This window comes from Phoxinus phoxinus, assembly GCF_949152265.1.
Source record: "Phoxinus phoxinus genome assembly, chromosome: 12".
Taxonomy (NCBI): domain Eukaryota; kingdom Metazoa; phylum Chordata; class Actinopteri; order Cypriniformes; family Leuciscidae; genus Phoxinus; species Phoxinus phoxinus.
This window is the reverse complement of record NC_136887.1, coordinates 13476830-13504515: the sequence shown is the minus strand read 5'-3', so window position 1 is coordinate 13504515 and position 27686 is coordinate 13476830. Positions and strand designations below refer to the sequence as shown.

Below are 27686 nucleotides of genomic sequence, written 5' to 3'. Positions count from 1 at the left end.
TTACGGACGTGTGGGGTGGACTTGGGGGACGCCGTCCGCCCGACTGATGAAAAATCTAATTGCCTCCACCAAGTGAGCCATTGGCGCTTGCTTGAGAATTAAAATGTAGTAATTACAAAACATACCACTGGGCTGCGAAGCACTAGCCAAAGAAGTATTAGTCATGCAGGGGCAGTAATAAAATATCTCTGGGCAACGAGTCTGCGGCCACAGGTACTAATTTACATAATTTACATGGTGGGCTATTATTGTTATTGTTTTGACACGAGGGCAGTTTTTGTGTTGTGAGTCAGAGCCCCCAACCCTCTCGGCTCCAGCAAGGTCAGTGCCGTCGCCCGCTCTCACCCTCTGTCTCTGGGCCGTCACTGTGGAAACCACAACCGTGTTGCAGATGGCCAAAGCCAGAAAAAAGTCCAGGTAGGGCCCGCTCAGGATGCTCGCCATCTGACGGTCCACCTCCAGCGTCAGCTTCCTGTCTGGAACCACCACTGTTTCCTGTTTGAGGAAATATGAATGGTTAGGCGCGTAATCCGATTACATCATTCACAGCAAGACCATGTGGTATGTTTCCATAGGTGGAAAATGACACGATCATACAACAACAAAAGACGCAACGTCATACGAGGAGGCAGCGGGACGCGAGACAATCTGTACAGTAGCAGTAGCCCATGTTTAATGCACCCCAGCAGCCCCATATGTCAACAGATCGAAACATAGCGGATCAGAGCCAGCATTGCTGTGCTCATAACTGACACCAAACTGCTCGGCCATCTGCGGGGCAGACCGTGAGCATGCAGGGGAATGGAAGGAAGATGGGTCAGGGACGAGACGTCAGAAATTACACACTTCAGCTCTGTTCAAATGATTTAACCGTGGGGAATTTATGGTGTCATTTCCATTAATTGATCATTTTATTGACTGGGTATCTGAGAAGACATCCACACTGCAGATAAATTTGGTTTGTCAGTTTACCTTTTAGTGCTTAATCCTGTTCAGTAGTTTACGGGAGTGACAACTGCATTCTACAACAGAATTAACTCCTGAAAAATATAGGTAGTGACAACTGCATTTACAAAAATTGTCTGCGGTGTTAACCAAACTGAAGAACTAGTTGTTAATGCTTATTTAAATGTGCATGTGTATTTTTTTGTATGCACAAGAAAAGCTATAGACTAGAGCCTCATTTGTGTTACCAGATTTTGCTAGCAAAAAGAACAGGCCCATTATAAGCCTTAACAAATCCAAATGCTTTATATTAAAAATATGAAAAAATAGCCACCTGCCTACTTTAAAAGGTGCTCACTGCAATGCCATGACGTCCAGCTCCCCCTCTCTAGACATAATGGGTGTAGCTTAACCTAGTTTTGTTTAGTAACCGAATCTAGGACTGCAGAAATACAAACCGTAAACAAAGCAGAGCTTGCTTACCATTTCTTTATTTATTCCAGTCGGCTCAAGTTATTATGAAAATATTTGTACATTTAAATGCTCAGGTAAGATGAAGTAAACTTATAACAGCCTTTGTCTGTAACGTCTTGACGCATTTGCTCGCTTTCATCATTTTTGCTTTTATTCTCGTTCGCTGAGCTGAACAGCCAATCAGAGTTCTCCCTCACACCGTCGGCCCGACGCCAATTCAACTTGCTGAATCGGCCCAAAAAAACCCTGGCTAGATTCAACAGTGGAACACACCAAAAAGCACCCTAACCCTAACATGAACTTTAGAAACCGTGATTCAAAGAGCACGTTTCTGAAACCGATACCATTATCGTCTCCGTGTAAACAACAAAAACACCAATTTGTGAAAACGGTGACGTCATGTGTATGCGTATTACGTGTTCAGTCTATAGGCACGTTTGTTTCTTTACAAAGTGACATTGCCAACTAGTGGCCTGGCATGAATAATACAGCATTTTGTGTCATTTTAATGGCTCCGTGTGAACGGGGATCATTTTGACAATGTTCCGTACATGCAAAACACAGAGAAAAAACTTTTACGTTTTTAGTACATCGTGCAAACGTGCCCTAAATTACCATTTCATCTAAATATTCAGCCAATTTTAGGAGGGTTTCTTTCCAAAGAAATCATCCTGAATTCCCAATTTTCACCCTGAAACACAGATATCAGCATCTTCTGATCTATGATCTCACCAGAGGAGTGCTGAAGGCCATGTCACATTGGGCTCCCGCTGCCACTCTTGATCTGTGCCGATTGGCAGCTGTGACTTGAGTGTTGGCGTGATTTTTGTCTCCTGTGTGGCTGTCCTGTAATTCTTCCAGAGGGAGCTTTGGAAGCTTTGTCTGTTGGTAGAGAGTGTCTTCCTCCTCTTCATTTGCTCCACTGACAACCGCCAAGCGAGCAGCTGAGGAATGCCAAAAATAAAACCTGTCCTTATTATTCCTTAAGTTAATAATAACAATAAACAGCAAATAGAATGAAACTCTGGACTAAAACACAAAATAGTCATAAAAACAACAAAATGGTCATGAACAAAATCAAAATAGAAAAGATAAATATTGTATAACTAGAAAAACGTATTAAAAAAATAAAAAGAAAAGTAGAATGAAGCTCCAAACGCACCGTTCTCATCGTGACGGTATTCAGTCCCCACGATGGTGCAGCGTCTGAACACCATCTTGTTTTCTGTAAGCGTCCCCGTCTTATCCGAGAAGACGTATTGGATCTGTCCCAAGTCTTCTGTGATGTTCAGAGCACGACACTGGACCCGACTGTCCAGCTCCTCGTCGTAAAGCTCCACGTCCTGAGTGATGAAGAAGATCTGCCCCATCTTCACCAGCTCAATGGACACATACAATGACACAGGAATCATCACCTAGAGAGAAAGTCCAGGAATAATTAGTGTGAAGAGCCAGATAAACACCCGCAATGTCAATCTTTGGCAATTGTCATGAACAGGGTACAAGCTTAATAAAAAAATAATTAGCAGAAAGTAAATGCTTAAAGGGTTAGTTCACCCAAAAATGAAAATAATGTCATTAATGACTCACCCTCATGTCGTTCTAAGCCCGTAAGACCTCCGTTCATCTTCGGAACACAGTTTAAAATATTTTAGATTTAGTCCGAGAGCATTCTGTCCCTCCATTGAAGCTGTATATACAGTATACTGGCCATGTCCATAAAGGTAATAAAAAGATCATCAAAGTAGTCCATGTGACATCAGTGGGTTAGTTAGAAGTTTTTGAAGCATCGAAAATACTTTTTGGTCCAAAACTAACAAAATAAAACTTTATTCCGCATTGTATTCTCTCCCGGGTCTGTTGTCAATCCTTCACAGTTACGCTGATGGCGTAAGACGCTGATGACGTGTTATCTGGTGCGCCCGAGCTTCATTTATAGACTGAGGGAAACGCACGCTGTAAAAGTGTCTCATCCGCGACATGCACATTTACGCACCATTAAAAAAATGATATCCACGCAAACAATGTAGAATAGCTCGAATATAGCGTGCGTCTCCCTCAGACTGTAAACGAAGCTCGGGCGCACCAGATAACACGTCATCAGCGTCTTACGTCAGCAGCGTCACTGCGGAGTCCTGAACGCAGATTCACAACAGACCCGGGAGAGAATACAATGCGGAATAAAGTCTTATTTTGTTTTATTTTTGGACCAAAAAGTATTTTCGATGCTTCAAAAACTTCTAACTAACCCACTGATGTCACATGGACTACTTTGATGATCTTTTTATTACCTTTATGGACATGGCCAGTATACTGTATATACAGCTTCAATGGAGGGACAGAAAGCTCTCGGACTAAATCTAAAATATCTTAAACTGTGTTCCGAAGATGAACGGAGGTCTTACGGGCTTAGAACAACATGAGGGTGAGTCATTAATGACATTATTTTCATTTTTGGGTGAACTAACCCTTTAACCTTCAGGAAACACTGTACTGATTGTCAAGATATTTATATGTATTTTATATGAGATTGGCTACTTTTATTGACCAAGGATGCATTAAATTGACCGAAAGGGAAATTAAAAATACATTTATAATGTATTTTAAGTTTTCGCAGTGATGCATAGAAGAGCCATTTTGGGTTCCCCAAAGAACCTTTCAGTGCGCAGTTCTTAAAATAACCAATTTCTTCTTAGTGTGAAGAACATATAACAATCTAAAGAACCTTTTCAGCTATAAAGAACATTTTGTGCAATGGAAAGATTCCATTGATGATGTTAAAGGTCTTCATGGAACCATATAAGGAATCTTTTATGGTCAATTTAAGTGTAAACTGGCCATTACTTTCATTAAATGGTCCGTGTGTGACAGATTGTGTACCTGTAGTAAGATGATCATTGTGAAGAACATGTAAAATCCCGCTAGTACTGAAGGAGTATAATTGCCGTTTCTGTCGGGGACGATGTATGAGGGCATGGTGGTAAAAGTCTCCAACCAGATAGAATGGCCTGAGAGACATTTACATTCATTAATGACATTGCTTTTGACAGTACTGTATTCCAATAAAGCAGATATTCCAATAAAGCGTCATTGAACTTGAAGAGCGAGAATAATCATCGCTTTCATAAGAGACCAGTGTATGAGTGAGCTATTCTGGGTATCTGTAGTGTCCTTCTTTGGCTCATGCCTTGCAGAAGGAAAAGAGAGTGTGAGGGTTGTGTGAGGTTGTGAAAGCACTTTATTCTTTATCTCTGTAGACTGTTGTGAGATCAGAAGAACAGACACAGACCGAACACAGCCTCGGAGTTCAGAATCAAAGTGTCATTTTGGAGCTTGTATGTTGAAGTAATGTGCGTGTAGTGCGTTTTGAATTATCGAGGGGGATGTTCCCCGTACTGTACCCAGGGCTCCGATGAGACACATGAAAAATAGAAGAAGCATGCAGAAGAGAACATCCGTATTCATCTTCCTCTCAATCTTGCTGCGTTTGTACCTGGGCCCGCTGTTGTTTAACATGGATTTGGTCTCCTGGCCTGCAATGAATAACTCACGATGTAAAAACAACAACATTTGTAAAATAGCAACACCCATTTACTAGCCATACCATGTGTATAATTTATCAAGAGAGAAATAGTGGGCTAGAGAAAATGCCATTTTCAAGACACAAGTACACTGCGAGTGCGCAACGCGACAGAACAAACTATAATACCCCCATTATAATCAACTAAGCTGACACGCACGTTTGCACTATAGACGGCTTCATTGATTATAATGGGAGAACGTTCTAGTTTTTTGCGTCACTGCCGGTGTAAATGGGATGTTAAAGACTTAAGAGAAAAAAAAGAGTCTGGCTGTATAGCATGGGCTTATTGCACTATTAGATGTTAGAGTCACAGTATATTAGGCTTTATCGTTATGAATGATGATGAACGGAAATGTACAATGTGATTTATAAAAACAAAACAGCTTACAGATGATATATGGGAGAACTAAAGAAAAGAATGTGAAAGTGATTCAAGTTTGGGATTGGTAATATTTTTTAATGTTTTTTATAGGTGTCTACATTACTCCAGTCTTCAGTGTCACATGATCCTTCAGAAATCATTCTAATATGATGATTTGCTGCTCAAGAAACATTTTTAATGTTGAAAACAGTGAATAGAAAGTTCAAAAGAACAGCATTAACTTGAAACTGATTTTTTTGTAACATTACGAATGTCTTTAATGTCACTTTTGATCAATTTAACGCACTCTTACTGAATATAACTATTAAAAAAAACTTGAATGGTGCAATACATTTTACATTATCCAAATTACTAATAAATTTACTATGGTAATAAAAGGTAATGGTATGGTAATAATGTACATTTACTATCACAAAAAAACAAGAAAGTACCATGGTTAACATTTAGCACCATGACTAATATCAAAATATCCTTGTGTGGTACATCCACATGACGTTACTATGATTCATTAATTTATTAAAAACAATAAATGTTTAAAGTGCATCATCACAAAAAAAATTTTTTTGTGTATGTAGTGTATTTTAGTGTATCCCATGTGAACACACAGTAGTGTGGAGGGTATGTGAAATGTGATGATGAAATGTACCTGCGTACACCACTATTCCAGCGGCGTCATCAGTATTTCTCACTGTGCACCCGCGCAGCAGAAGACTATCGATGCCGAAGCCTGTTCTCCTCTTATCAGGCCTCTCCCTGTGACATCAAACACAGCATCTTCCTTAGTCACCCAGACTAATTACCTCAGTGTGTGCCACGTGAGTAACGGGCCCGTCTTTGAATGGAAGAGCAGGATAAGAGCTTTATAATGCTTGGGAACATCACAATCATCTCTCAGCGTGATAAACCAGTTAATATGACTGCAACGGGACCAAAAAAGGGCCAAATCGGTTTGTCAGCCCACTTTATGTCCAGGCTGTGTGGGGAAACTTTGCAACGGCGATTTAACCCTCTGATGGTGGTGTAGGTATGTTACATCTATGATATTTGAGCCTTACCCATTATTGTAGACGAATGTCCTCTTTATATTTTGCATTTATTATTTATGACAAGATGAATTCAACATGGCAGATGGCATGGCAACTGCTGATGCATCAACCTCTGAAATATATCGCAGTGGACTATGGAAGCCCATTTCATGCTTTGGTAAATCATAATAATGACATAGTAAGTCATAATTATGAGATAAAAAGGCAAAATGATGACTAGTCATATTTATGAGATGTAAAAGTCGAAATTATGAAAAAGCTGAAATGATGAGATAAAGTCAAAATTATGACACGCTAAGTCACAATTATGAGATAAAAGCCTGGAATTTTGACAAAACAAAGTAATTATGAGATAAATTCAAAATTATGACATACCAAGTAATTATGATATATAAAGTAAAACTTTGGACATAAAAAGTAAAAAAATATGACATACTAAGTCATATTTATGATATTAAAAAGTAAAAATTATGAGATAAAGTACAAAATAAGTCATAATTATGAGATGAAAAAATCGGAATTGACAAAATTGAAATTATGAGAAAAAGTCAGAATTGGTCATAATTCCCACTTTTTATATTTATGATGTAAAAAGTTCAAATTATAAGATACATTGTAAATTATGACATGCTATGTAATACAATTATGAGATTTTTATTTATTTATTAGAACATACTAAGTACATTTTCAGTTTTTATGCCATATTATGGGATAAAAAGTCACAATTATAATATACTAAGTCATAATTATCAGATTATGAAATGATGACTTTTAAATTAAGTTCTTAATTTTTAGTTTTTATGTCATTGTGAGATAAAAAGTCGAAATTATGACAAAAATTAAATTATGACATACAAAGTCATAATTTTCACATTTTATCTAATAATTATGATGAAAAAAGTCTAAATTATGAGATAATGTTGCAATTATGACATACCAAGTCATAACTATGACAAAATCTTGACGAAATTATGATAAAAAGCCAAAATTATTACATAGTGGGTTACATAGTGGACAGATGTGTACCTTTCACTAGAAAACCGGTAATGGTTATGTACTTGTTTTTAATTTAAAAAAAGAGAGACGTTAACATGTTTTCCTTTGTGATGCATCACAGGGTTTAAGAAGTTTCCCTGATTAGGAAATGACAGATGTGAAGGCCAAACAAATTCTGCTCATTGGTGTGGATCTGACAAAAGAGGCAGTCACGATAGAGTCGTGATGTATTTAATCGAGCATGAAATTGAGTGAAATTGATTTCAGATACTCACACATAACCTTTGAACACGTTGAGGTTGTTGTTGGGGTTTTCACACACGACAGTGCTGGAAAATGTTTGAGGTTGGAACGGTTTGCCCTGAAACACGTGAGAAAGATGCCATGCATGATTTCCTCCTACTATATCCTCATTTTTTAAATTATATTGTAATTTGAACTGACTATCAAGGGCTGTCTAACAAGTCCAAATGTTTGACAGTAAAACTACACGTGGCCAAAAAAACATCAACAAATCCTACCTGTACATGTTCAAAGACAGAAGGCAGTGTAACGTGTTTTGTGTGTCACTCAGACTTGTATGTCAGGTATGTGAGTGTGTTATCTATTGACATCTGACTGACTCATAATGAAGAGTCATGCTTTTATAAACTGTGTGACCTAACGTGTATTAGGAAACTTCAGAAGCTGTCGAAAATAAAGACATATAATAAGGGTTGCGTTTAAAAAAAAACGTACTCATATATATATATATATATATATATATATATACTTCTCTTAAAAAGTTTGGGGTGAGTAAGTTTTTTGTTTCGTTTTTTTGCAAGAAAGTAAAAGTTGTTCAGCAGGCAGGGATGCATTAAATTGATTTTTTTTTTTTTTTTTTTTACAAATGTCAAAAGATGTTATAATGTTACAAAAGGTGTCTAATTCAAATAAATTCTCTTTTTTTATCTTTCTGTTCATTAAATCATCTTGAAAAAAATGCATCATGGTTACCATAAAAATATTAAACAGCAGAACTATTTTATTAACATTATTTTATTCTTGAAACTTCTGGAATATACTTATGTTGGCTATACCAACAGTCCCGGTAATTATAGTTATATAGTTATATTATATAATACTATATATTCCACTTGATTTAATACTTTAAACACCTATTTTTATGCATTTTTTGTGATATCGCATGGAATTGCAAAGACGCGCATAAATTCCAAAAATGTGCATAAAAAACGCATGCGCTCGTTTGAGTATGATAAAAAAAAAATATCCGATAAGAAAACCCGCGCAGAAACTATGATGGAAACACGTTTACAGAATAAATTCCTTGATGCGTTTCAAAAAAATCATGTGACTTTGCAAAAGGAACGACTTAACTGGACTAACCACAGGACCTTTTTTTTTTTTGCATAGCATCTGAAATGCTGTTTTGGTTGTTCTGAAATGCCTGAGCAAAGTCTGTCATCAAAGTGTTTCAGGATAATCCTTCCCAGAACTCTCTTACGCGACTGCATTCCCAAACAGCAGACATCTGCCTCCGAAACCAAGATCACTTTATTGCGTTTCATCTGCGAGCTCTAATTTGTTACATACAAAAATTATTATATACAGTGGCATCTCCTAATATTCTTAGTGAAATTTAGCGGCAGTTTATCGAATGTGACGGTTTTGTTCTCTTCGACTCGCTAGATGTACAGTAAAAAAAAAAAAAAAAAAAATTGCAGCCCTAAATTTTAACGTACAATCAACTTGGAATGTTTGAGTCACTTCAACTTAAATTACATTAAACCGACTTTAAAAAAATGAGTTGAATCTTTGCAAATGTTTTATGCGCTATTCCAATTTTGCATGGAAACATAGCTACTGACACTTATGAATATTTTACTGTGGCACACAGTGAGTGTCCTAATGGGCTCATTGTGAGCTTTAGACTTCTCCCTTTGTGATCGGCACTTACCGGAGTAGAAAAGCCTGGCACCACCCTCCTCTGTTTGAGGTTGGTCTCTCCATCCAGATTGGCTGTTTCCATGTGGCACACTCCATTAGGGTCGGACGTGTGCAGGAGCAGGATGTCAGCTGGGATGATCTGGTTAGAGAGCACTCTCACGAAATCCCCCACCCGTACATCCTTCCATCTCCTCTTCACCAAACGCATCTGTTTCCTGTGAGAGGACGAGAATTAATGCCTCACACGGACCTCTTCTAAAGCTGCGTGGGGGTTCGGTACATGCACAGACACACTTGTCTTGGACTCGGTTAATATGGGAAGAATACACATGCAGACAGCATAATATATGTATGAAAAATGTATAGTTATGAAAAGCAATCCAGGACACATTCATTGCTAATATGAGCGTGTTATGCCAGACATCTCAATCTACAGGTTTTTTTTTTTATGTGCAACCTACAACAAACCTAAAACACACAAAACTGTGAGTTTGCATCTTCAAGTATGTTTTAATGACACAGAGCACACAGTGAAAGAATACCGCAGTCACGCTGTGAACGTCAGGTATGCGGCTCTACACGCACAACTGGGTTGGGGGGGTTCTTCACAGACTGACGGCCCTCTTGAGAAAGGTCGCTGTCACTCCTCACACACAGAGCCTGATGTGCAGCTGAGGAGAAGCTTAACAGAACTTCAGGGAGCAGCTCACATGTTCTCTTTACATTGCTGTCAAGTTACATGAATGTAGTCTGACAAAAAACATGTCCAGTCACATTAATTAGTGTTCAGTATTTTTACTATATTCCAAAATATAGATTTTTTTGCATTGTGACGTTATTTTTTTTATAACAATTAAGGACATTCAATTCACATTCATGTAATATAGTATGTTTACTGAATAAAATTATATAATATATATTTTTCACATCACAGTAATCAGATTATTTGCATTGCGAGTATTTTTTTATAATAATTAAGCACAATTAAGGACATTATATTCACATTAAAGTAATATAATATTTTACTGTATTACAAAAAAACTGTACTATATATTTTTTCACATTACAGTAATATGAGATTATTTTGTATTGTGACTATTTCTTATAACCATCAAGCACAATTAAGGACATTAGATTCACATTAATGCATATTATTTTTACTGTTTTACAAAAATATATATATATATATTCACATTACAGTAATATGAGATTTTTTGCATTGTGACATAATTTTTTATAGCAATTAAGTACAACTATTGACATTATTGTCATTAATGTAAAATGGTATGTTTACTGTATAAAAAATATATAATAGCCTATATATTTTTCAAATTACAGTAATGAGATTTTTTTTCATTGTGACATTGTTTTTTATAACCATTAAGCACAACTAAGGACATTAGATTCACATTAATGCAATATAGTATTTTTACTGTATCACAACAATTAATAATATAAATATGTATTTTTCACATTACAGTGATATGAGATTTTTTTGTATTGTGACATTATTTTTTATAACCATTAAGCACAACTAAGGACATTATTGTCATGAATGTAATATAATATGTTAACTGTATTAAAAAATATATATATAATATATATATTTCACATTACAGAATATAAGATTTGTGCAGTGTGAAATCATTTTTTATAACAATTAAGCCCAATTAAGGACATTATATACAATTATAGACATTATAGACTATGTCATATAATACCAAAAATAATAATAATATATAATGTATTTTTTTTACGTTACAGTAACATGAGATTATTTTGCATTGTGACATTGTTTTTATAGCAATTAATCACAACTACGGACATTAGATTCACATTAATGCAATATAGTATTTCACTGTATCACAAAAAATAATAATATGAAATATATGTTTTCACATTACAGTAATATGAGATTTGTTGTATTGTAACATTATTTTTTTTAAACAAATAAGCCAAATTAATGATATAAGATTCACGTTAATTCAATGTAGTATTTTTAACTGTATTCCATAAAATAATATGTATTATAATTTTTTTACAGTAATAAGAGATTTTTTTTGCATTACAATAATGAGCAGGGAAAATTATATTTATACTTTTCCTTACAAATTTTTATTTTTTTCTTTAGATTTTGAGGTACAGTATATGACGCAACTTGCTGCTGTCAAATTATGGATAAATGTACTATTCAAACCCCACTGCTGGCAAACATTGCCCCCAAAACAACTTATTTTACTTCATGCAAACCTAAATCAATTTTAATTATACCACCAAGTGAAGAAAATGAATTAATTATGATGTTTTTGACTAATAAAATGGCTGACAAAAGAATATTAGTTCCCCAAATCAGGCAAGACTACACCGTTTTGTGCCAAGCAAGCATTTCTCTGAATGAAGTGCCTGATGTCTGTTTCAGATAGTGGCGTGAGATAAATCTTGCGAGGAGCGCTCCTCCAGAAGGACTCACTGTTTGCAGCCTGTGATTAGCGAGACGTCTATTTCTGGCATTTAACTGTCAGTCAAAATGTGTGAGTGTGAAGAAATGATGATGTGTGAGACAAACACCTGCTCTTGAATACTCTATTTTGAACGCGAGTCAACACCTTATACCATTTCCCAGCATTCCACTGCACGCTGAATTTTAACTCAGTTTGTGACGTCCACACGGCGTCTTTAAAGTGAAAAACTACAGTGGCTGAAGATAAAATATGATCGTGCGTGGCAGGCAATTTCATCATGATCATTATCATTTCATCATAATCAATCATAATCACCGGTTCTACTCTCCAACAGAAAGTCCTCATCCTATCATCTGAGATATGTTTTGAATTCAAGTGTCTCTGGTTTGATTTTCACGGCACATGTTAACTATGTAGGTGAATCCACAAGCTTTTGTCAGCATTTCAACGCATCTTTTTTTCAATCTAATCCACCAATATATCTGCATTCCTCTCAGTTAAATAGCAGGGGAGAGATCACAATTTCTTCTAGTTCTCATGACGGGCACCGGACCAAATAAATGCATACAACACATTAGGTCATGTGTGCTCTAGCAGAAGCGTGATGACCCTACAGTATGTGGGAAAGGTGCATGTACTGTGCTGAAGCTTAACCATTTGCACAAGGTCGGCGTGACTCAACAGGAAGGGAGGCATTACTAATACTTACACTGCATCCTACTCACATTTTTGTAATACAAATGCATGCCATGTAAACTTCAGAGCTCGTGAAGTCGGCCAGCCTGGCAACTATGAGTGTTAAAGTTTGCCATTGTTTGCGGCAGATGCATTTCTTAATGAAAATTTGGGGGCAGTATGTTCCATCACAAGGAAAGGGATCTATAAATAACTACCTGCCACACTCCTGACAATTCTTCCAGCATCCCTCCTCCACGCCAACTGCCCCTCTCCTCTCCACACATATGTCCAGGAGCCTGATTATAGACGACAAGCCCAAACCTGCCTTTTTTTAGGTATTAGAGGTGTTTGGTAAAGCATGCATCACTATTAATATCCCCCTTAGAATTTGAGGAGAATGGATTTTGAATTGAACTTCTAAAGGTTCACAATTGTGTTCCAGTTTATTGTAAGTACAAAATTAATGGCACCCCAAAGTCACCTTTTTTGATGAATTTCAACATTTTGAAGCCAAAATATAATTTTTTTAGTGATTTGTGCAGAATCAATGAGTTTTTGAGTGATTTTACAAAAGGGTTACATTTTATTTTAAAGGTGTAATAATACATTTAAGTAATGAGTAATATAAATAAAGGGTAAGTTCACCCAAAAATGAAAATTCTGTCATTAATTACTCACCCTCATGTCATTGCAAACCCGTAAGACTTTCGTTCACAAATGTCGTTCACAAAAATCGAAACACAAATGTAGATCTTTTTGGTGAAATCGGAGCGATTTCTGTCCCTCCATTGACAGCTACGCAACTACCACTTTGACGCTTAAAAAAGTTTCAAAGTTACACATCAGTGCTGGTAAACAGAAGCTCAAGCGTGTCGCTTGACGTGCAAGAACCAATGAGGTTCATCGCAAGGTTCTTTCGTTACACAGCACGTTTGAGCTTCCGCAAGAAAAGCGCAAGAAAATTTGGACTAAACCGCTCAATTCATTTGGGATTTACGATCTCGTTATGAACTTTTTAAAGTGTCAAATTGGTAGTTGCGTAGCTGTCAATGGAGGGACAGAAAGCTCTCAGATTTCATCCAAAAGATCTTAATTTGTGTTCTGAAGATGAACGAAAGTCTTACGGGTTTGGAACGACATGAGGGTGAGTAATTAATGACAGAATTTTTGGGTGAACTATCCCTTTAACTACTTGTACTAGATGGTTAGGGTTAGGATTGGGGTTATTTGCTTTTAATTATGCATAATTTATAGTTATTACTATAGTAACTACATGTAACATGTAACAAAGACACTGTTAAATAAAGACACTGTTAACATAACATAACATAACATAACCAAAGAGATTTCGCATTTAATGAAATATGTACGCGTTAATAATGTATGTTCTCACTTCGGCTGAATTTAAGTTTAATTACAAATAATAATAGTTGTCAAAAAGTAAATTCTGATGCGTTCCATACAGGGCGATCACTGGAAGTCGAGATCAGTTAGATCATACTTATTATTGGGGATTTTAAAACCACTCTAAGGCTGCGTTTACACTTGGCATTAACATGCGATCACCATGATCCGATCAAGCAGATCGGATCATTAGCCAATCAGGACACCGTGGGTTTACATTTGTTCATATTAAGTAGCCTCTGTATCTGGATAACCGATCGAATTTCTGTTTCCTGCATATTTAAATTAGGTCTGTAGCACGACACCAATAAGAGTAAAGATTATACAAATTAAGCAATGTCCCAATTGCTTTCACTCACTCACTTTACTTTCCTGTGCAATCTCCATCCTTAAATCAAATCAGGTTTTTTGAACGAAGGAATATTTCCAGAGTTGATCATACAAAAATAACTGGGTTGATCATGTTAAACTGTCACATCATCGATCATCGGGGTTTAAGGTTATAGCATGCAATGACTAGGCTATATTAACAGAAATGGGAGATTAATAAACATGCTGAAACAATAAAAACATTCAACATGATCACAGCTGTGATTGTACAGGCGATCTCCTCGTTCAGATAATGTTGCACAATTAAAATGAAAAATGACACACACAGTATCATGTAAGTCTAAATAAACTGTTTTAAATATTGACGTTTATTGTAAGGTTCAAATAAATTAAATTTATCGTCTAAACTGCGTCTGTCCATTATTTTCTGACAGCACGTGGGGAGACTGGGCAGGGATTTACATGACGTCCACCTGTGAATGCAGATACGACGGCTGGATTGCGTTTACATTACACTGAGATCCGATCACAATGCGTCCTCGACTACCTCTCGACCAGGACACACTGAGCGCATCACATTCCCATCAGAAGCGCGTTTACACTCGTCTTTTCAATGTGTATGTGGACAACATCCGGATGCAGGTCGCATGTTAATGCCAAGTGTAAACGCAGCCTAAGTAGGCCTTCATTGAGTAACCTATCCCATATCTAGACAGCAACCACCTAGCAACCATCCAGCACACCCAACCAACACCCAAGCAACCCCCGAGAACATGTTAGCAACTGCATAGCAACACCCTGGCAACCATCCACAACACCCTATCATCATGGTGGTTAGTTTAGCATGCTTTTTGAAGAAAGCATGACTCATGCTTTCTTCAGAAACTGTAAAAATCCTGTGTACTAAATGAATGTGACGACTAGCTGCTTACCGGTATTTAAACATTCCACAGCAGTAAAAATTCTCAGCAGGAGAAAATTAAACAGCTAAGATGGAATAAGCATCACTTTGTCTGCCCTGAGCTGTTTTAATGAAAGGGGGTTCGACTATGTGTGTGAACAATATTATAAAACTCTCTCCCTTTGGGGTAGAATAGGAACTAATCAATCATAACCGCTGGAGGAGAGCACCACGGTTCATTCAGTCCGAATATGGGAGGGAAACGTGCACATTACAAGCATTAGCAACACTGTACAGTGTAAAAGCGTGTGAAGTATTAGATTAGCGTAATGATATTGTTGCTTTCAGACAGACGGTTCCCTTGTGGAGCCAGTGGAACGAGGGATTGTCTGACTGCTGGGAACCGTTTGAAATTGAATTGTTTATTTATGGGTATGAAACTCCAGCATGATAAAACAATGTCATAAAGAGAAAGCAGCCCTAGCAAAGAAACTGAATGAAAACATCGCTACTGGTTGTCATGCATCATGGCGCATAAGCACAATAGATGTTGCCTGTACATTTATTCTCTTGAAATCACATGCAAGACTAAACAATGCATTTTACTTACGAAATGTGGCGTACTTAAGCAATATCACATTATTGTGATTTTAATATTGCTTTTATGGCAAAACACTTCAATAAACAAGAACTTAATATTGAGCTACTTCCATTTTAGACACTATATTGCCAGTTACTTTGTCTGTTTTTATCCTGCCAACAAAAACACTTCAAAGCAAAGCCACAGCAGATTCAACTGACACTGTAAGCAACACATTGTACTGGTATTTCGTTCCTGAACGAATCAGCGAACGAACCGGTTAAGTAAATGATTCAATGACTCACTCATATGAATCAGAATTTTTTAACGAATCGGTAAAAATAATTATGATTCAATAACTCACTCATAAAGACTTGTCGCCACTTACTTAATGCATAACATTAAAAGTAACTGTAAATCAAGATTTTGCAAACTGGTGTATTTTATAATAATATTTTAATTTATTATCATGATCATCAACGCATATTTGTTGCTTAAATGGTTTTACAGTTTACTACACTTGTTATTTACTCATAGCTAATGACAGGATAATTATTTTTTAACTCTAAATCATTTGAACCAATTGCTTCTCAGAATGCTAGGCTAGCATTTTAATACAATCATGTCAAAATGCTACATTGGTTGATCTGATCACAGATCGGGTTGCAGGAATGAGGTCTCATCTCTAACTGAATGGTGCTGTGCTAACAACCTTGTGCTGAAATGAACTTACATCATCAAAAAAGCTCACCAAAGGCTCTTCTTCCTATGACAGCTCAAAAAGTTTTGAGGTATCAAAGACCGAAAGGCTTCAGTTCTATAGAGCAGCGATGGAAAGCGTATTAACTTTTTCAATCACAGAGTGGTATGGAAACTCCACAGATCCGCGGAGGAAGTTGGAGTACGGTATTGTGCTCCCTGCTTCAAAAAGTATTGACTACGATCTCAAAGTAAGGCCGGAAAATTCAGGATTCTACACACAATAATACCTACCGCAACATCACTTCCTATAAGACTGTCCAAAATCCTAATTCATTCACTTAGACCGTAAAAAGTGGCAACCTACAGTTGTTACCGTAAAGAGATACTGATACCTGATTTAAAAAATGTTTTTTTTTTTGTATAAATAATGGGTAAAACTTAAGAAATTGGCTGTTTATTAGTACTTGTAAAGAACAATATTAATGCCTTATTTTGCATGACCATATTCTACATCCCGTAATCCTACCTAATACCTAAACTTAACAAAGACCTTACTAACTATTAATAAGCCGTAATTAGGAGTTTGTTGAGGCAAAAGTCGTAGCTAGTTAATTGTGAGAATTGGACCCTAATCTAAAGTGTGACCAAATAATGCATTTAGGTTGAGTCAGTGATGTCATAATGATATTTTGACCATTTTTATTCAGTGTACGAACCTGGATATATTTTATGTAGCCTATACATACAGTGGTCAGAATTATTGGCACCCCTGGTAAATATGATCAAAGATGGCTGTAAAAATTTATTGCATTGTTAATCCATTGTTCATTCAAAAAAATTGCAAAAATCTAACCTAACCATTGAAGTAAAAGAATTGAAATTGGGGGGTAAATCACATTATGAATTAAAGGTTTTTTCTTCAAAACCCGTAGGCCATAATTATTGGCACCCTTTTATTAAATACTTGTTGTAACCTGCTTTTGACAAGATAACAGCTCTGAGTTTTCTCCTATAATGCCTGATGAGTTTGGAGAACACCTGACTAGAGATCAGAGACCATTCCTCCATACAGAATCTCTCCAGATCCTTCAGATTCCCAGATCCATGTTGGCGCTTCTGCTCTTCAGTTCAGCCCACTCATTCTCTATAGGGTTCAGGGACTGGGATGGCCATTGCAGAAGCTTCATTTTGTGCTCAGTGACACATTTGTGTGTTGATTTTGATGTTTGTTTTGGACCGTTGTCCTGAAGGAAAATCTGTTTTATTTTATTTATTTTTATCTGTTGGTATTTGCTAGAATCAATGATACCAAGTATCTGAAAAAGATGTCCAGGACCTCCAGCAAAAAAATAGGCCCACAACATTAAAGATTCAGTGGGCATATTTAATTATATTTAACCGTGTTAGTTATATTTAACTGTGGGCAATGGGGTACTTATCCCTGTTTGCACCAAATCCATCTGGTGTGTTTGCTGCCAAAAAGTTATTTTTTTAAGTTTTCATCTGACCACAGAATCCGGTCCCGACAACTGATTATGCTGGAGTTTGTTTTGGATGAGCCAAGAGGATTTTTCTTGAAACCCTCCCAAACAACATGAGGTGATGTAGGGGATGTTTGATTTGTATTTTTAGGCTTTCTGACCCCAAGACTCAACTAATCTCTGCAATTCTCCATCTGTGATCCTTGGAGACTCTCTTGGAGAGTCCTCAAACTTTCCTCCTCGCCATGCATTAAGACATTATAGGTAGATAGACATAGACATACATAGACATTAATGGTAATTTTCAAAGCTTTAGTTATTTTCTTACAGCCAATTTCTATTTTTTGAAGCTCAAGAATCTTTGGCTGCACATCAGAACTATATTCAGTGGTTTTACTCATTGTGATGGATGATTAAGGGAATTTGGCCTTTGTGTTTCCTCATATTTATACTCTGAGTCTGAAATACTGTGAAACAAGAAGTCACAGCTAGATAATTTCATGCTCCTAGTCACCCTGGTGTGCTAAAAACCAATGTAAATATTAATGGGAATATACTTCAGAGATATTTCACTTATAAAAAAATATAGGGGTGCCAATTATTTTGGCCAACGTGTTTTGAAGAAAAAACATTTATTTCATAAAATGTGATTTCCCCCACTTTCGATTCTTTTACTTCAATGAAAGGTTCGATTTTTTGATGAAAAATCAAAAGGATAAACAATGCAGATTTATTTTTACAGCCATCTTTGTGTCATAAACTGCTCGAGGACGCAGACAGTGGTGATCCAAATGCAGGCTTTAATTAGAGGAGAATCCAGAGACAGGTACAAGGAAACAGGCAGGGGTCAAAACCAGGTAAGCAGTCCAATATCAGAAGTACAATGCAGGGAGAAGGCAAACGGGAAAACCAGATACAGGCAAAGAATCCAGGAACCGTGAAACTAGAAAATACAAAGGAACTCGGAAAACGCTGGGTAATGCAGTAAGACACAAACAATACTGAGCACTGGTGCAACGGGCCACTCAGGCTTAAGACAGGTGCGCTAAACAAGATAATAAAACACAGGTGCATAAAATCAACATTAATCAGTCCAGAGTAAAACATAAAAATGAGTGAAACAGAGAAGGAGTGCCCCCCAGTGGCTCACGCGGGCACTCCAGCCGCTGATTGTCACATAACCCCCCCTCTAAGGAGCAGCTTCCAGACGCTCCAAAGAGCTCCGGGGGGAGGTCAACGGGGGATGGGATGGAGGGCCAGGCCCGTGCAGGGGAACGGGACCAGGACACAGCCAAGGCGGGCCTGGACCATGGAGCGTGGGCGACCAGGGCGGAGAACATTCAGAAGGGAGCCAGGGTGGAGCACACTTGACACAGGACCAGGGCAGAGCACACTTGACACGGGACCAGGGCAGAGCACACTTGACAGGGGACCAGGGCAGAGCACACTTAACAGGGGACCAGGGCAGAGCACGCTTAACAGGGGACCAGGGCAGAGCACACTTAACAGGGGACCAGGGCGTGGGGAGCACAGGGCTGGACAGGACCAGTGACATGAACTCAGGCAAAGGTGGACGTGCAAAGGTCCATGTAGGCGTCGTGTGACAATCAGCGGCTGGAGTGCCCGCATGAGCCACTGGAGGGCACTCTCTTCCTGTGTTATTTTCCACCAGGGAATCATTATTGTTTAATTATGTTCAGTTGTGTTTGATTACCTGTGATTGAGTTCCTTATTTAAACCTGAGTTTTCCCTGTGTCCTTTGCGAAGTCTTGTTACACTATAAGCGTACATCTCTGAGCATTATTCCTGGTTTTAGTATTCCGTGTTTCCCTGGACTCTTGACCCTTGCCTGTTATTTGGACCGTTTATGAACCTGTGCTGCCTGCCTCGACCTAAGCCTGTTTTGACCACGAGTTACCGGATTGCCCTTCGTTGAACTGTCTGCTTGAGTGTATGTCTGCTTCAACTGCTTGTGTGTCAAGTTTAAATAAAATGCTGCACATGGATCCGACCGCCTCATTCCGTACGTTACAGAAGACTTCGCCTAACGAGGATCCAGCAGTCTTTCAGGATCTATCCACCGTGATCAAGACCCAAGCTTCCATGCTAGCCTCTCATCGGTTACAGCTGACGAGACTAACATCTCTCCTCGAGGAACTAGCAAGCTCAACGCAATCCTTGTCTCCGCAGAGCTCAAGCACAGCCGTTAATCAAGCCCAAGCTCCCGCTGCACCTGTTCCATTGCAACCCGGTGTGAGTAACGTTACTGCATCTAGCTATCCTTGTATGTCCCTTCCTGAAAAGTTTAATGGCTCACCTGGGGCGTGTGAAGGATTTCTTCAGCAGTGCAGCTTGTATATTAATCATCAGCCTCAGGTTTACACCTCGGATTACGACCGTGTTTCCTTCATCTGCTCACTGCTCACTGGAAAGGCTCTGGAGTGGGCAGGCGCGTTCTGGGAACCAGGTCGAATTTCGTTCCCCTCTTATGCCGTTTTTGTCGCCCGATTCAGAGAGGCTTTTGAACTCCCCGCAGGAGAGGAGGATCCCGAGGAACTGCTCTTGTCCCTGCGCCGGGGAGGTTCGTATGCGGCGGATTTCTCTCTCTCATTCCGCACGCCACTGAAGACTCATATCGCTAAACTGTTTGATCCTCCCTTGATAACCGTCAGAGGGGCTTTCAAATATACCGTTTCTGCCAAACCCACTCATCGTGTTGGATCCCGCGAGCCCGGATTCCACACTGGTCCTGTTGAGTCTGCTAATCCAGAGACAGCGGAGGTTTCGCCAGTCAAACCGGAGTTTGAGCGCGTGCCAGCCGACTCGAAAGAGTCAACTGAGTCAACTGAGTCAACTGAGTCAACTGAGTCAACTGAGTCAACTGAGTCAACTGCATCCTGTGAGTCAACTGAGTCAACTGCATCCTGTGAGTCAACTGAGTCAACTGCATCCTGTGAGTCAACTGAGTCAACTGCATCCTGTAATGAATCAAGCCCAGTGAAGCGCCGTCGCAGAAGGAGAAGGAGGACTCGTTGGGCTCGCCAGGCTCCGGAGGGCGTTCCCAGACTCCTCGCCCTGCCGGCCCCGCCTCTGCGCCTCGCCCTGCCGGTCCCGCCTCTGCGCCTCGCCCTGCCGGCCCCGCCTCTGCGCCTCGCCCTGCCGGCCCCGCCTCTGCGCCTCGCCCTGCCGGCCCCGCCTCTGCGCCTCGCCCTGCCGGCCCCGCCTCTGCGCCTCGCCCCGCCTCTGCGCCTCGCCCTGCCGGCCCCGCCTCTGCGCCTCGCCTTGCCGGCTCCGCCTCTTCGCCTCGTGTTACCTGCGCCTCTTCCTGTGGTGGTTTCCAGCCTGGAGGCTTTAGCCGTAGATTTCCCCAAGTATTTTTTGGGGGGGGGCCGTAGGTACCCTGTGAGGGCCATGGAGGCGACGCCTACATGGACCTTTGCACGTCCACCTTCGCCTGAGTTCATGTCACTGGTCCTGTCCAGCCCTGTGCTCCCCACGCCCTGGTCCCCTGTTAAGTGTGCTCTGCCCTGGTCCCCTGTTAAGTGTGCTCTGCCCTGGTCCTGTGTCAAGTGTGCTCCACCCTGGCTCCCTTCTGAATGTTCTCCGCCCTGGTCGCCCACGCTCCATGGTCCAGGCCCGCCTTGGCTGTGTCCTGGTCCCGTTCCCCTGCACGGGCCTGGCCCTCCATCCCATCCCCCGTTGACCTCCCCCCGGAGCTCTTAAGAGCGTCTGGAAGCCGCTCCTTAGAGGGGGGGTTATGTGACAATCAGCGGCTGGAGTGCCCGCATGAGCCACTGGAGGGCACTCTCTTCCTGTTATTTTCCACCATGGACTCATTATTGTTTAATTATGTTCAGTTGTGTTTGATTACCTGTTATTGAGTTCCTTATTTAAACCTGAGTTTTCCCTGTGTCCTTTGCGAAGTCTTGTTACACTTGTAAGCGTACATCTCTGAGCATTATTCCTTGTGTTAGTATTCCGTGTTTCCCTGGACTCTTGACCCTTGTCTGTTTTCTGGACTGTTTATGAACCTGTGCTGCCTGCCTCGACCTAAGCCTGTTTTGACCACGAGTTACCGGATTGCCCTTTGTTGAATTGTCTGCCTGAGTTTGTCTGCTCGTGTGTAAGTTGAAATAAAGTGCTGCACATGGATCCGACCGCCTCATTCCGTACGTTACACTTTGTTCATATTATTGGCATACCAGGGGTGCCAATAATTCTGATCACATCTGTATTTTATGTACCTGTATCTGTATGATTACAACTTATAAGCAACAACGAAAAGATTTGAAGACAAACAATCTTCTTTGGAATAACATGCACTGATATACTACTATAAGACCAGAAACAAGTAAATGTATATATGGTCAATGAATAAATACATTTAGAATTCATGTAAAATGATCTGAATATAATATAACCCAGCTGTCTGAAACTGAGACATGAATAAAACAACAGCAAAGCACATATTGAGAATAATAGAAATGGCAAAAGGGGTAGTTTTTCTAACAGCCCCTCTGGGCATGACAGGCACGTCAGGACAGTTTGAGTTTCGACTGACCCGAGCCAGTTCCTGCCCCTGTGCTGTCGGGCCACCTGGGCTCCCCCGTATGGAAACACTTCGGGAATCACAAAATGGAGCAGCGGCTTAGCTCAAAATAAAATGAAAGAGACTAAGTAACCATGGCAATAAGTGATGGATTTGGAATCTCTTTTGGAAGTAAAAATATATCTCAGGGTGTACCTGTGACTGCTGCGAAATCTCTCTCTCTCTCTCTCACTCCCCCCCTCTCTCTCTCTCTCTTTCTCTCTCTCTCTCACTCCCCCCCTCTCTCTCTCTCTCTCTCACTCCCCCCCTCTCTCTCTCTCTCTCTCTCTCTCTCTCTATCTATCTCTCTCTCTCTCTCTATCTATCTCTCTCTCTCTCTCTCTCTCTCTCTCTCTCTCTCTCTCTCTCTCTCGCCGCTAGTCTCTCAGTCCTTCCACCTCTCAAGTGTGGTGAATTACTCATTTTTTCCCACCAGCTATTCAGTCATTTTAAAATAGATCTAAATGATGCCTCTCTGTCTACTCCTCTGATGCAACACAATGATGAGGATCTCGTCAAAATGCACACCATGCGTTGGATGCAAGACATTGTGCTGCTCTTCAAAAGAAGGAAAAAAAATCTCCCACACAAATTTTATTTCTAGGTCAAAAATTCCCATGGGGTTTCGAAACACAGATGAAGTGAAACACAAATTCAAGCGAGCCTGCACCACGACACAGCTCACAGAAAGATGGGGGGAGAGAGGAGAGAGAGAGAGAGAGAGAGAGAGAGAGAGAGAGAGAGAGAGAGAGAGAGAGAGAGAGAGAGAGAGAGAGAGCAAAGAGCAAGAGAGACATTTGATGTAGTCACTGTATAGTCACCAGCAACTTCATCTTATTTATTTTTATATATTTATCAAAACCTCTACCAATTTTCCAGTGTAATACACCTAACAAGGAATTCAGAAACCGTTCTGTTCGGACAGCTAAATGATTTATGAGCACCCATCTGCACTACAGTATTCATTAATTATGTTAGTCTATGTAAATTAATCCTAAACGGCCACATTTTTAAGATGCTACGTAGGCTTATAGTGAAAAGATGAGAGAACTTCTTGCAATTGTCCCTTCGCAAAGACCGCTCCCCCTTAGTTACTGTTGCTAGGTTCGACAAGCCATGACGCTTTCTCACGTCACGCATCATTTACTCACCGCAGTGAAAAATACATTGCGGAGCAAAGAAGACACTGACAACAGACAAGACATAGTTACTTCTGGTGTGAAACAATGTTTCGGCTTTCAAATTTTGTCACATCAAAACATTCAAACAATATGGGGAGACTGGGATGGTGGTAACATTTTTGAATTTTCTGGCTGTATCTTGGAGTTATTTTTTGTTTAAAATGGAATTAAACCTAGTTACTAGTGTCAGCTATTAAATGACATAACTGTTATTTTTGCAGCACAAACAGAAAATGCAAAAAATTTAATGAAAAAAAATGAAAATGCGAAAATGGTTTGGGTTCAAACACGAGTGAAATGTTACAATTCCCCCCAGAGTCCGGGTTAGTCAAATGACTTGCCTGGTTAAATAGATTAAATTAAAATGAAATAAGGATTATGTGGGCAAATGTGTTTGGGAACCCTTGCACTAGCATCATCATATTGAAACTAAATAAGCTGCGTGCGTGTGTGTGTGTGTGTGTGTGTGTGTGTGTGTGTGTGTGTGTGTGTGTGTGTGTGTGTGTGTGTGTGTGTGTGTGTGTTACTGTCAGTCATAATTGGCATTACAGATCTTACAGACTTTCCCAGCTCTTACACATCATCTTATGCTCTCTTCAAAATGCTGAGAGACACCCCTCAGTTTGTCTTTCTCTTTAGGTTGTAACATGCTTCATTGATGTTACAACTCATGTCTTGTAGCCATGAACTAGCTCACATCTGACAGCCAAAACATTAGTACCAACAACTACACAGATACGCAATAAACATAAAGTGAAAAAAGTTACTAGTTAAACTAGGTAGTTTTTCTGCTTTAAAGTCTGGTATGGGTGCCACAGGGCCCTACTCACTCACATGTGGAATAAGGACTAAACCGAGCATGTGTGAAGTGAATCTGGTTAACATTGTAACATGTTCCTGATTAAAGAAATTGGAAGTGTTACAATTAACCCGTGTTACAACCATCCCCGGTCTCCCCTAAATACAGTTTTGCGGTTCTTTAATGAATCGGGACAGATCGCTGTAGCACCTCAGTTCAAGCGGCACGTGAACCGATCATCTCTTCCTACTAGTTATAGCACAAAATAAGCATGAATGAACATCAGAAGGTATGTTGTTTCAACCGCGAAAATACGTCAATAGACACCATTTTTCAAATGTAAGTCAACATCGTTAATCTTTTAACTCTCCTGTCTGGTTTGTTTGTCAGACAAAATGGTGGATTCAGCGTTATGATTGGTCAGATCGCCTGTCATCCAGACTCCCAGCGAAAGGTGAATAGAGTGCATTAGCGCCAGCCCTCTTTTTCAGCTGTGCTGGTTCCAGAAGTATTTTTCTCTTTCATGTTTCCCAATGGGATTTTTTTCTTTTAAAGTCTTCATTAAAGAGTTATAAGCCATGATATAATTTTATCTCTTTATATTACCGTTCAAAATCAATTTCCCTATGGAGAAGATGAATGACCTTTTTACTTCCGGAACCTCTCTATTCCGATGTTCCATTCTATTATTTTTTAAATGAGAAATCAAATTTGTAAAAATAAAATGTACATATAAGAGGTCTTTGTATCATTAAACCATCCTGCAAGTTTCACAGCGGGGTCTGTGGCTTCACATGGGCAAGTATATTTGCATATGACTGCCTCCAGAGCTAGACATGACGAATCATTGCACGATAGGCCCCGCCCACTAGCATTCAGTCACTTAACAACTGATACTTGCCTGCACTGGATGTCAGCGTCACGTTAGAAGCAAAATATAATCTGTGCACTGTATCCAGTATATGTATACTGTATATCTGTATACTGTATCCAGAGTAGACAGCGTCAGTGATTATAATAGGTTCTATACGCAGTTTCAAACAAGTGTATGTTCGTTTTATATGCATAATGTTTTCAAGACACCTACTCGTGTGCAATAGCGAATGGCTGTTGATACTGTTTCCTTTGCAATGACGTTAGCCAATCACAACAGTGGCCATTTACTGACAAGCCTTAAAGGAGCCGCCCCTTAAAAACAAATAATTTCAGACAGAGGGTCAAAATGAGCGTTGAAAATAATAGTTCTTCCGTGTGTGTGTGTGTGTGTGTGTGTGTGTGTGTGTGTGTGTGTGTGTGTGTAAAACAGTATTAACATTATAAGTGAACTTCAAGGAACATAATTAATGCAATTTTTGAATGTGTTGTACAAATTAACCATTTAAATGTTGCCTCTCACTGTTTGCTAGCATTCAGCATTAACTTTTAGCACCTTAGCAGTTTTTCAGCATTTCAGAATTGATCCGATGGTAGGAAAGTGCCTTATGGAATGCAGGGTGCATGAATAAATACATTTTATAGTGTTAATTTTGCTTGTTTTAAAATAATTAGTTTTAGTTCAAATGAAGCATGGCTAATTTATTTAACAAATTAATTTTATTAGCTACATTAATCAAAAATGTCAATAAAAGTTTGAAAATAATCAGCTTTATCAAAAACACAGACGAAACAGGCCTACTGTAAATATCTTTTTTGAATGGGCTTTGAATATTATGTTGTACAACAGGGGGCAATAAGGTTGAGAACCGCTACATTAAAGTAACATGTTCAACTGACAACCCTATAATATATTTGAATAGTAATATTTTATGAATATTAATCATATGCTGTATTTTCACTTCACAGTTATTACACCAATGACGTGCAAGCTGTTTACCTGCTGAATATGAAGCAAGGCATATTGTTGAGCTGCTGGTCACTCTGGTACCTCCGGAAATCCTCCCAACCATCCTTGACAGCGGTCAGTGCCAGGATGACACAAATGGGAATGAGAGCCACCTCCGGCTGGAACGCGTTCACCACCGGGACGAAATTCAAGATGGCTAGGCCCAAAAAATAAACGTTGGCCATACGGTGGAACTGCTCGAATAAGTTCATAGGGATGAAAGACCAAAGTCTGTATTTGTTGGTTTTGATCGCGTTGCCCTCATACTGGTGGTTCGGCTGGTCACGTTTCTTCAGATCTTCCGAGGGCAGGTTGGAGACCACTTTCCTGATGGGTCTGTCCCGGTCCCTGTGCCTCACCCAGCCCTGCCGAAGAAGGGTCAGAGGGTTCGTCCAAGTCATGATGTCTCAGCCAAAATAAACCTGCCCTGCATGACACTTAAATCTGGAGCTTTAATTTAAATCCTGCAGTTTTGGGGGGTCCTCCTTCACAGCTACCAAAATTTATAAGAAGCTGCCCTGTATGCCTCTCACATCACCTGTACGAGTGAGAAATGCGGAGAACAAGAAAGAGAGAGTGAGTTAGAAAGCGAAAGAGAGAGAGAGAGCAAAAAAATGTGGGTTGAGACTACACCTGTTAAACTCCCCTGACCGCCCTCTATGGGAACGAACACCTGTCTGAGGTGAAGGTATGCTGTCAGAGCACCGTATGCCACAGATACAGCGCCAGAATCAAAGCTGGAAATAAAGATTCAAAGACACAACGGCACCCCAGTGACCCAATTACATTAATCAAAGCTCTGAGCAGGATATACTCAAGCTCACTGCAGTCATCCGCATAAATAATAGTGCATGTTCACTGCAGACACAGTGTTCACATTACCGGTCAGAAGCCTGGACATTTTGTTAATTAAGTTTTAAAAAAAAATTATAAAATGATTTGTTCTGAAAATTTATGCTTAAATGCTTGAAATTAGATTTCTGCAGTACACTCGCAGGGAAAAAACAGGTACAAAAGCTGTCACTGGGGTGGTATCTTTTCAAAAAGTGTAAGTTTTTTAACCCCTGAAGGGTGCAAATGAATACCTTAAAGGGACATAATAGTACCTAAAGTGTACCACCCCAGAGACAGCTTTGTATCTTTTGGTACAAAATGGATATCTTTTCAAAACAATAATTTTTAATATGTATAGTGAAGGAAAAGCAGCCAAAAAAAAAAAAAAAACTCTAGTCTTCAAATACATCCCAGGATGCACCTTGTGATGCTGGTTAGAGAAAGAGTGGCTGCATCTGAAATCGCATACTTCCCTACTATATAGTGGGCGA

At 39.5% G+C, this 27686-nt stretch overlaps 1 protein-coding gene across 1 annotated transcript; it reads right to left on the bottom strand.

The window, feature by feature from the left end:
- atp10b (ATPase phospholipid transporting 10B) lies at nucleotides 1-26762 on the bottom strand (the record flags this gene model as incomplete). Its single annotated transcript, XM_079631044.1, has 10 exons — nucleotides 1-90; nucleotides 304-495; nucleotides 2152-2363; nucleotides 2582-2834; nucleotides 4300-4427; nucleotides 4821-4952; nucleotides 6031-6137; nucleotides 7702-7787; nucleotides 9384-9588; nucleotides 26353-26762. 10 exons carry the CDS (start codon nucleotides 26760-26762, stop codon nucleotides 1-3), a joined length of 1815 nt encoding a protein of 604 aa, XP_079487170.1.
- Between the last annotated feature and the right edge of the window lie 924 nt (nucleotides 26763-27686).